Source organism: Hetaerina americana, unplaced genomic scaffold (assembly GCF_022747635.1).
Source record: "Hetaerina americana unplaced genomic scaffold, ioHetAmer1.1.p SCAF_1, whole genome shotgun sequence".
Classification (NCBI taxonomy): domain Eukaryota; kingdom Metazoa; phylum Arthropoda; class Insecta; order Odonata; family Calopterygidae; genus Hetaerina; species Hetaerina americana.
In genome coordinates this window covers 90,852,282-90,864,281 of record NW_027286069.1, presented here as the reverse complement: position 1 = coordinate 90,864,281, position 12,000 = coordinate 90,852,282, and the positions used below count along the sequence as shown (strand labels likewise).

The following is a 12,000-nucleotide window of genomic DNA, read 5'->3' as shown; positions in this document are numbered from 1 at the left end:
CCTTTGCGTGAGAGGAAACTATACGAAATCTGTGAGGTAAAGGTTTTGCAGGTCAGAGGTTCAGGGAAAAAACTTCTACGTCACATTAGTGCTGTAAAAAAACTAAGATTTTCGCCAGATAAAAATGGCACTACGTCACGAATGAACAGCATGAGTGAAATTCTGGCTTTTTTCTAAATTTAATTGAGTAAATTTCCTTTGGAAGGCATTTTGCTTTGGAGAAATACATAAGGAAATAAATAAATGTGATTAACAACAGCCTTGAGGATAGAATGATCGTCGGCAGCATTTAAAAGAATTACCCGTGAGCGATGATTAATGGGGAGATTAATTAGTATATTCCGTGAAAGTATGCAATTCATTTTGTTGAATTCCAGAGTACATGCGTGTCTGGGCGAAAACTCTGATGGATAAAATAACAGATTCTCATAGGAGAATTCATAATCTCTAAGAAATACACATTACCATTAACTGTTAGCGGTTAAAATACTATCTTCGGTTGAACCAAAGATTTTCGGCAAAGCATCTCTTAGGCATGACTTTTGTGCTACGATGGAATATAATGGACTGAAATGACCATCAACGGCGGGGTCAAGTTAACCGTTCTCAAAGATTGTTCCTACTTTAGTTAAAAGACTTCTAATCATCTGGAATGAAAATGGCGAATCTAATACAAGTGAAAAATACTCACTAAAATCGAGGGCTTATTCCAGAAGAATTAACATCATGCGACGTTATACTCGAGCAAAATAATATGCACGGTACTGACGAATGTCGCTGCTTTGATGAAATCATCGCTTCGTTTTCTTGTTTAGCTCAATTGTATTCGGAAAATATGAACGTTTGCGACAGCGTTCACACACAATGTTAGTTCGATCAAACTCACAACGCCCATCGAATGCATTCCATTCTTTCAATCGCATAAGAGCCGCGTCTTGACGACACCAATTCCTCTTATCGGCACTTTAAAAATCTAATGACGTCACTCTCATCCAAAATATGGGTTGGTTGGAAAACTTGAACCCCTTCATGATCTCTGACAGCAAGGCGGCACTCTTTCAGCCGTCCAGAAGAAAGGCCTTCCCGACCCATTACGTGCTGAAGGAAGACATTTTATTCTGATGAGGTCGTTTGCGATGAAGCCTTTGGCAGAAGAAAGGTTCAAATCTCCAATAGAGTGATTTTGATTGGATTATAAACTCAATTTTTCATCTTTCTCAGGATGGCACGGGCCAGGGCAAATTGAACATCGCTGCCCCTTTTTTCTCCCCCGCTACCACTCCTCCGCCCCCACCCCTGCGTACTCTTTTTTCCCCTCTTATCCCGTGGCAACGAGCCTTTCTGCAGCCCTCTCGGCCGGCGAATGAGCTCTGCAAAGGACGAGCCCGCCTCCTCCGCGCCTCCCCTTCTTCTCTGGCCCGCTAATCCTCCGGGAGCTGAAAGGCATCGCCGTGGCGACCCAAGCATTCAATGCATTGGGTACGGAATAATCGATAGGCCATATAGAGTCGGCTCCACGAGAGGCCAATGAGCGGGGATTTTTCGCAAGATTACGTACTTCAAATCTCTCATTCCGGGCACTGGGTGTTTGCGGTGAGGGTATACGGCAGAGCTTCTACTTTAAGCAAGCAATCTTCACGCGACGAGAGCGACTAAGGGAGCAAGAGGAAGCGAGGGAGAGGGGGATCGTATGATGCCATCAAAAAATATTTAAAATAATAAGTTAACTACGGAGCTCTTCTATATCGCTCCCTTCCATATTTTATCACCGGGATATCGCTACCGCGTTGCCACTTAGCATTCAATTCGAACGTCAATCCTTCTGAAGGGAGGGAAAGACAGAGCGAAGCGACGGAGGAGTTCATTTCATATGCTCCATTCTTTATTTTTATTTTACCCCACGCCTCCACTTCGCATCGTTCTCGAGCGCGTTAAAAAATCAAGACCCGAGGAGGAACAGCGAAATGAGCCGTCCAATTAGGGCAAAGTCACGCGGGGACCATTCTCAGTCTCTAGCTAGAAGGTGGCAGCGGAAGTTTAATCGAAAGCACCATCTAGAGGGGTCAACTCCCGCACAGCGAGCGAAGGGATATACCTGCTTAGATTAGGGGGCTGCTGCCAAGAGGGATCGTGGCGGCACTGCTTCTTCCCCGGTACCGCCTCGCCTGCGGTGGTTTTGGGCCCTCGAGCGGTGAGGGGGGGGGCGGGGAGAAAGAGATAGAGAACGAGGGCGCGCGCGCGCGCGGCAGAGAGTGAGTGAGTGAGGAGGGTTGGTGGCTTTCGGGTGAAATATCCCCTCCCATTTGTCTCGGTTACTTTCAATTACACCCTGAGAGAAGGCCTCTTCACTTTCGCCCCGGAAGAAATTCGCCTTGATGCAGATTAGACGCAGAGGAGATAGTCCTCCCCGCAACATTCAACGTCAGAGCCTACCCCGACAGCGTTATCCGTCAAGTCTCCAGGTGGGGAACGTCAGAGGTAATGACAGACGTGTGGGCTCATGGAGCTGATTATATCCCGATTGACGTCAGGCCATATTCCATCCAGAGACCGGAAATCCGTTCCCGCCGCTCCCTCCGGTGAACAAAAGAGGAATGGAAGAATCTGGGTGTAGAGATATTGCTTTCTTTCGACCCCAGAGATTGGTCTGGCAATCTTTCCATGTGGATCCGCGTTTCTCGGCGTTGATTTAATTAATCAAGTTAGTGCGAATCGGTAATTTTTTCATGAAAGCTCACGTAAATGAAACCGAAAATTCAATTAATTCCCCTAAAAAAATAGTGAACGAAGAGTAAATTGCAATGAAACCGATTGCTTTTTTTCCAAGATGAATCAAGAAGATTAGTTTAAATTGTGCCGACTCTTGAATACGATTATTTTTTTTAACTGAGTGCCTTGAAACTGCTGGATAACACCATAGAGCCCATGTCGGATTAATCTGAAGACACAACGCATTTTAGCCATCCACAAACATTAGGGAATGTCATCCACAAAAATTCAAGTACAACAACTTAAATAACTAACTACCTTGGGTATTAAATTCGACCATTTTCTTAACGAGGGTCTTCTTTAGAGCCAGCACTTGAGCCGCTAACGTTCATCGCTTCAATAAAGGAAATCAATGACTCGCAGCAATGCTCGCACGAATGAACCCATGTAATTCCAAGGATTAACGCAAAAATAAAAACACGAAGGGCAAATTTCCATGGGCTCGAATGAAATGAAACCTTTCTTCGGGCGTGGAGCGGGAACTGCGTCCTTGTGCAATTATTTTCTCACGTAATTACCACCAGTTTTTGGGACCCGTGTGTTTCCACCCCGTTCTCCCTCACAATCGGGTCCGGAGGGAGCCGACGGTGGACAATGGAGCTAAGACTTCGGGCGGACTGCGCGGGTGGAAGAGGACGGGGCGGATTCTTTTTTTTCCGCGTGGATGATGGTGTCGCAGCGGGGGCGGGTGGGATTAGAGCGGGGAATGCGGAGGGAGAGGTAAGGCGGGGAGGAGGAGGAGGAGAAGAACTGCAGGGATCCTCGGCGCGGGGGAGGGAGCGTAGTCGGCTCGTTAGTCGGCCGTGAATGACGCCGGAGGTCACACGCTACAAGTGGCGCCCCGCGTGTGCTATCCACCCGCCACCGCCGCGAACCGAGACGTTAATTGAATGGCGACCGCACGCGAGGACTGAGGAGATTTTGAAGATGAGAGGGAGGAAAACTTGGGAGTGAGAAGGAGAAGAACTGGAAAGGCGACAAGGCTCCGGAGGAATGCGGGAGAGAAGGAAGGGTGGGAGGGTTTTTGGAAGGGGGGAGGGAGAGTTCGGAGGTCAGGGGAGAGGCAGGTTTAAAAAATAAAAAAAGAGAGAAAATAATAACAGAGAGAGCGTTCGCAAATATTAATCTCTCGAGGAACGCTGGACGGCTTAATTCAAGCTTGTGGGGGAGAGAGGAGGGCGGGGGGTCAAAAGGGGTTGGCTTTCGAAAATAAAAGCGCGGCGACCGGTGTCCATCCGTCAGGTGTATTTCTCTTTTAGCGTATTGACACGTCGGGCCGCACGTCGTCCAAATGACCACTCCCCCCCTTCCCCCACGCCACCCCTTCACCCCCGTTATCCCCCTTCCCGGCCACGCACCCACCCCTCCCGCTCCCCGCGATGCGTATCCCGGGGCGTAGACAAGCCCTCCTGCCCCGCCCTCTCCCCTGTTGGGGTTTCTCCCTCCCCCGCCTCTCTCTCCTGGAAGAGCAGTGGAAAAAGGAAAAATGAAATGCTTTCCGGGGGAGAGAGTTGGAATTTTCGAGATGTGACGACGGAACGGGAAGGGGCGACCACCTCCATAATCTATCACACTCCTCGCTCTCCCTCTCTCTCTCTGCCTCCCTCGCGCACGGAGGTGGGCGTGCCGTGGTAATACAAGACCGGTATAACTCTTTACCTTCGTCCACGTCGAATAAAATCGATTTTCCCTAAAAATGAATTCCTTTACCACACTTTTCCGAAAATTTAATGAGGCAATCGGGGTATGGCATATAAATTTGTTCCGTAGGGATGGTCATGTCACGCCTAAAATACAACAATTCAACAATATTTTTTATGATGGACCCTACTCACCTTGCGGTGACTCTCCAGGCAATTTATCATTTATTTTCGTGCCCTTAATTGATTTTTATTTAGAATTTAAGTACATCTACGGCTGATTAAATAAATACTACTGTAAATAAACATTGATAGGTACGAAAAAATGTGCTCACATATAACTTACATGACCCAGACTGGCTTACAAACTTCTAACCGAGCAGGTTTTCATAGAAATTGAATTTCGGGTGCTCCAGTGCTTGAGCTGATTAAAAACTGCAAGTACGCGAAATACACTAGGGACCAAAACGGCAAAATGTAATATCATTACTTCAAGAGACGAGACTCAAGCCTTTGACAATAGGCATTAAACATTCAAATATGAATAACCGAGCCTTTTTTATTAGTGACAAACTAACATATAATTAAAAGTAATATTCGTGTCTCTTGCTTATTTTCATTATAGAGTAGTAACGGAAGCCGAGAAAATTCGTAATTTTTAATTCGCTAAAACGTTGTACCAATAGATGTTAAAGTGGTTAAAATTATAAGCATAACGTTTTGCTGTAAGAAGTGGATTCAACATGGGTGACTTGGGCATTAAAAACACGTAGCGAATACCTAATGAAAATATACCGACTTGAATGGTAGAATAGCATTATACGGGTGTGTGCCACATGATTATTCATAGGTCCCGGGTTCCTTGCGCGTCCGGGACTTGGGAGTTCGTGTTGTTTCATTTAGCTTTTCGTATACCTCCAGACAAAACCGGTACTTGCCGTCGAAGCACCATTACTCTATTTCATAGTTAAGTACCTTACTAGTACCTAAATACCTATGGCAACAACGCAATAACTTCTACGTGGCATCCACACTCACCGTTATAAGTTGTGTAATTTATGAGCAATAAACAGGACATCGGGTCCACGAACCTAAGCTTGGGATAAAGTGAATACAATGCGGTGAATGGCAAAACTCGCCTCGCTCCTCACATTCCAGGGGTCATTTAATGATAGGTGAGGGGTAATTAATAATGCGCGGTCTCCTCGCCCTTCTGATCCACTCCCTTTCCTCGATTATTCAAGCGATGCAAAATTTAATTTTCCTCGCATAACTCACGTATTCATGTCATTCGGCTCTTAGGGGACATGTTTCGGAGCGCGCAATCTTAATCTTTCCCATTCTCTCAACTTGCCCCATCCCACCCACACAGCCTTTCCCCCCCCCCCCGCTCCTATCACCCCTCCCTTCCCTGGAATCTCACTCTCCCCTCTTCCTCATTATTTCCATCTCCTTTTTTTTACCCTTTCACCACACCCGACAGCGTTCCCCGAAAAGGGACCCTATCTCACTCCAACTTTCGCGTCTTAATTCCTCTCTCTTCTCTCCTTTCCGTTTCTTTCGTCCCGTCTCTCGACCCGCCATCTATCTCTCTCTCTCCCACCCTCCCTCCCTCAACCTCCCTCACTTCTTCTCAATTTCTCCTCCTGGAAACAATACTTCTTCTTCTCATCGTCCCTGGATGTTTCTTTCCCAATCATCCGCTGCGAAAATTCCTACGCACACCATCTCATCCGCCCACTCTAGCTTAGTGGTTGAAAACACACACACATGTATACATGTATGTATGTATGTATATATATATATATATATATATATATATATATATATATATATATATATGTATATATATGTGTATATATATATATATGTATATATATGTGTGTATATATATATATATATATATATATATATATATATATATATATATATATATATATATATATATATATGTATACACACAACGTACATATGCATGCAGTCGTAGTCGCATTCTCGCAGTCGCATCGATAGTGGCTTGAACCACCTTGAAGTAAAAGAAAGTAGAGAGGGCGTTCTTATTATGTATATACAAATTATGTAGTAATTAAATTTAGTCTATATAAACATTAGTGATATTTCTATAATTATTTCTTTATTTTGCGAATATATGTTGGTGTGTGTGCGTGCTTAGTTTATGTTCCCACTGTCCTCTCTAACTCACATATATGTACTTGTCTACCTTCCTCCTCAATTCATTGTCCTTTCCCCTGGTTCTTCTCCCTGTCGCCCTTCACCACTTCTCGTTCTTCGCCCACCGTCGTTGACGGGAGATGCGCGCGCGCTCTCACCCCTCCCGCCCCATCGATCCCAATGGAAACCATGGAAACCAGAAAATGGCCTTAATCTTTGGCTCGAGCACTCTACGCTCTTCATTTATTATTTCAACGGCACAAGGAGCTCAAATTCGATTTATTTACCTTCAATACGTAATAAATACGAAGTGTTAGTGCATGTTTGATGAACAGGCAACGGTGTGGCGATCGTGTTAGCGTCACCTTTGAAAGGTGCTTACTGAGTCAAATGGAATGGAAAGTCAAGCCGGAGATCATCTTAATTGAATTAAGTAGTCTGGCTAAGTTGCGAATTTTTTTTTCGTGTAATACTTGGAAATTGGTCTCATTAGCATTTGAAATTCTTTAAAAAAACTTAAATTGCGCTCTTTCCTTCTTTTTTAATGCGATTATGAAACACAACAAATTCCGCAAGTTGAAAGTACTTTTCAGGTAACATAAATTTTTAAATACGTTCTTACTATCGATAAAAATGTGTCTAGCATTAAATTAAAAATGGACTGTCGAAACAGTTTGTGAAAGCGTAATTGTGACCGGTTTGTCAGTGAATCGCTGAGCACGATTCCTTCATCAAAATAGGCAACAACATCGGCACGCATGTCTATTGACGGTCTCATATTTCACCCTATAAATACCTTTGCACGGCACAGCGTGGGAAGGAGGGCCATAACACGGAAAGTCATATTACCTGTTAATCAACAAGTGTTACGCTCTATTATTTTCCTTGATTAATTCTGAGCCGAGATATCATATACCTACAACCCGAAGATTTCTTGGTTATTTATAGTTGTTCATCTTACATTAGAGGAAAATATATATAAATTGCATCAGGTAAAGAAACGAAAGATACATTTCTTCGAGAATATTTTACGAACAAAATTATTATGATAGGAAAGGAGCAGCAGAGAGAAAGAGAGAGTGAAAGCTGAATCGGAGATCAAATGTTTCGTATGGCATACTAATTAAAAGCGGGACGCAACATGTGCCGATCCTTTCGATTTCACATTGTGGCACTCTGACTTTTTTTTCAAATTTCAGAATCACGATGAACCGTCGCTGACCTTTAGAATAAACTCATTTCCGTTAATTCCCCAAACCAGGTTCCAGAGCGAATATTCGGGGAAAATTTTTTTAATGATAAAATTTTTATGGTTCATTACTTTTTCAACGTGAACTGATATTATTTTTCAAACCCGATGGATACTCTACGGTCATGATTGCCCACTATAACGAGAAATTGAATCTGCCATCCGAAAAAAAAACTGAAACACTAGTTGGGGATTGCAAATCTATTTTCAAAATTTGTTTTTTGTTTAATTTAATCGATTTCTGCCTTTAAGCAATTATTTTAGCATAAAATAACAGTTTATACATAAACATTAAACTATAGTCTGCATATATTTGAGATGATTTATATTTTGAATGTCGTTATTATAAAATGTTGAATTTTCTTCATATTGATTTAATTTAGAATTATTAAACACTAGACTATGGGGATAATTGCGAGCATACGACTAAGTGAGAATATTTAAAAATGCTCATTATTTTTTGTACGGCGTTTTCAGTGTACTCGTTCGAACACATGGCTTTCAACAATGTAGGGTTAAATTTTGAAAAAAGTAATTTAACAAAACTAAAAAATATTCTGGTTCATTAGCATATATAATTTTTTATTCTCTTTAAAATATTATTTTCCATCTGAAAAAGAAAATAATTGTTGGGCTAATCATTAAATTATAAATTATGAGTCATTTACAAAAATGAACAAAAAACTCATAATTTTTTCTAGATTAGCGTATAGTACGATATTTACCACGATACTGTTGAGGAAATGTGTTTTGCTACAAAAAGGAGAGAAAATTTATATTGTTTTTATTCATCAAATTATTTTAATATTCGAAACATGTTATATCACACTTTACGTGGTGATGAGTGGCGTAGATCAGGAGAAAATTGCTTTGCGGGAACTTATTATCGAGAATAACTGGTAGGAGAGAGGTCAATATAAATGAATAACTACAACCTTTAAAGTAAATGTCGTCTAAACTATACATATATACGGTTTTATAGCGCTGACCTCTCGCCCAGTCTTATTTAAATTGGAAAATACCACAAAATTGGATTGAAACAATAAGTTACGGATGCAATACACGCGGAAGGTTAAGAAATAACCTCAAACATTATATTCCAAATGAATGAAATCACTAATTAAAATAGCCTGTCTAATAAATGAAATCACCGTAAAGCCACCATTGAAAAGCCAAAATTATTAATCACATTTACTTCATAATATTCTTTTCTGTTTAAGCTGATGAGTAAAGTTTCAAATTACTTTCCGTCCCAGTATTTGAAAATTAAATGAAAAGTTTAGCTAAAATTGCGGTTTCTTAAAATTTTGAAAAAAAATTTAAATTTATGGCATCACATGTTTCGGACGAAATCGACGTATTCGTCAATCGACGCGGTTAATCGACAAAAATTTTGTTTCTTTGCGATACAACACCGACTTGCATGTATTTTCTTCAGGACTATCAAACAGCCAAAACTATACAGCAATTTTTATTTTCTTCCTCTTATTCACAATGCCATAAATTATCCAACGCGGCGAAACTTTTCGAGTGATTCGCAGGTCGTATTTTGCTTAAACGATCTCCTAACCAACTGTCACTAACACTAACCGCGCTATCTCTCTCGCACACTTGACGCCCGTTGAATACATCATCTTTTCGATCGATCCTTGAGAATTTTCGACTCTCACTTAGAATTTCCGAGAGATAACTACACCACATAAACGTGTTATCTACACAATGAGCACACACAAACACAAAAGCACGTCAACGTTGGCGACGGGACTCTTTTTCCAGATTCAACCTGTCCTCCCCGCGGCGCGGCGTCGGCAGGCGGACGGATGGGGAGGGCCGTGAGAGGGAGGAAGTGGTCCCGGAGATCGGGCCGGAAGGAACGGACGTCGGAGACGGGACACTCCGGCCGGTCGGAACGCCGGTGAACGAATTACTCCCGAGACGACATTAACACCTCGGGGAGACGGGCGAGAGGACCTAAGAGACGCTGAGGATAAATAACGGACAGTAGGGGAGGTTCGGGTCGAGGAAGAAGGAGCAATCACGGAGAAAATAATCACGCGGAGACATTGAAAAGAGACGCCATTTCAGCCGAATTTACTCTCTGAGGACTCTACGGCACTTCCACTAAAGTGAACAAACCGCGGGTTTTTCCGTCCAACGGGAACAGGAGGGGAGAAATACGGGAAGAAACCGCCGACAACACGCGTCACCACTTCCGAGGGCGGAAGGACCATCGACGCCTCCCGCAGGAGACGGTTCGACCGGCGCGGCGGTGCGGCGGGGGGAGGGGCCGCGAGTGCTGGACGCGCATTGCCGTCCCCGAAAGTAAGGAGCGCCTTGGTGGCCCGCGTTCCTCCCTCGCCCCGGCATCCGGAAGGCGGGCGCTCGCGCGCTCTCTTGCCGACCACCGCCGGGGGCCTCCTCGGAGGAAAGGACCACAGATTCGAATCTTACCGCGTGAGCTGCGACCGTGTGGGCGGCAGAGGAGGAAGCATCGCCGACGGCGGCGGTGGTGACGGTGGTGGTGGTGGCGGCGGACCCCTCGTGGCCAGTCGCCATGGCAACCCTCCGCCGCCTCCGGTCGGGGGCAGAGGAGGCGGCAGGGCGGTCCGTTCTGGGGCGTAGGGCGGGAGCGGAGGCTTCATCGAGCGGAGACAGCGCCCTCTCCGGCTCTCTCCCTCTTACAGAGGGGGACACGGGGGAGGATGAAGAGGGGAGGAGTGAGGAGGTGGAGGACGCGGTGGTGGTGGTTGAGGGAGGGGTTGGGAGGAGAGTATGTGAGAAGGGGGCTCACCTACCCACGGGGTGGGAGTGGCCCCGCCATCATCGGATTGGGGGAGAGAGGAGAGAGCGATCGGGTGAGCGAGCGGATGAACGGAAGAACGGGGGGAGTGCAAGACCGGGGGAGCGCAAGAGCGAGGGAGCGCGCAAGTTTGTGGGAGCGCAAGAGCGAGGGAGAGCAAGGGAGGGAGAGACGAGAGGGAGAGCCGTTCGCGAAGAGGTCCGCTCACGCACACGCGCTGCGAGGTGGCTGAGGAGCGACTGCGAGGACTGCGAGCGAGAGACGGCGGCGGGGTGGCCGAGAGACGGAGGGATAGGGGGCTGGGCGGGAGAGAGAGAGAGAGATATGTACGCGGAGGGGAAACCACAGGGTCTCTCCTCTCCCTACTTGACGCCTCCCTCCTTTCTGCCTACCCCATTCCCCTCCCGCCCGACACTTCCCACTTCCTCTCACATCAGCACCCCACCCTCACTCCCCTATCTCACCTGAAACTACCAAACCCAAAACCCCCTCTTCCCCCCCATCCGCACTCCGGACCGCCCACTCCCCCCGACCGCTCACCTACCCTCGCACTCACATTTCCCCGCCGCTTCCACACCCCTTTCTCCATGCGGCCTCTAATTTCCCCCCTCCGACTCCACCAGCGCGTTCCTAGTCCATTCCCGTCCCACCCTCCGTGCCCACAACGCTCTCTTTCACACTCAATTCCTCCGCGGGCCCACTCCCTCTCTCTCTCCTCTCCTCACTCCCACTCCTCCTCGCCCCTCTCCCATCCATCTCCTCTCACTCCCACTCTTCTTCATCTCCCCCTCCTCTCCCAACCCTTCATATCCCTCCCTCTTCCCCCTTCCCTCCAGTCCACGCTCCCTTCAGCTCTTGTTCCTCTCCAACCCTTCAACTACACCACTCCCATCCATCCTCTCGCCCACTCCCCTTTTGCCAATCTCCCTTCATCCCTTTCACTCCGAGCCTCCCACCGTCGACCCCGCATTCTTCCTCCTTCCCGTTCTTCTTATCATCATTCACCCACATCACGTCCAAATGCACTTTCCCTCATCTGATAACGTGATCCGAGGCTGGCACGCCCGATGCATTATTATTGCTGCAAATGTTGCTCTCTTTCATTGTAATTTTTATTCTATCCACAGACTGGGTGGAGGATCGAGCGAGGGCAAGGGAGGTGGAGTGGGAGATGGAGAGAGAAAAGAGAGAGAGGGAGAGAATGAGGAAGGGAGGGGAGCCGCTATTTTCCGACAATAGCCCGCACGTTACCGGAGAGAGGAGGGATAAAAAAACAATCGGGAGGGAAACACCTTGCGATCGGGAGAACCATTGTGTGCATTCGGCCGCCTCCGCGGCCGGTTCTCGCTCCAATTTTCACGGCAATACAT

The 12,000-nt window shown here is 46.0% G+C and overlaps 1 protein-coding gene across 1 annotated transcript in view; it reads right to left on the bottom strand.

Moving 5' to 3' along the window:
• Positions 1 to 10,914, bottom strand: part of LOC139694635 (regulator of G-protein signaling 7-binding protein-like) — a 94,331-nt gene extending 83,417 nt beyond the window's left edge. Inside the window, exon 1 of the mRNA XM_071593124.1 lies at positions 10,282 to 10,914. Within this exon, the coding sequence (XP_071449225.1) occupies positions 10,282 to 10,386 (105 nt within the window). The 5' untranslated portion in view covers positions 10,387 to 10,914. The remainder of the gene's footprint in view (positions 1 to 10,281) is intronic.
• Between the last annotated feature and the right edge of the window lie 1,086 nt (positions 10,915 to 12,000).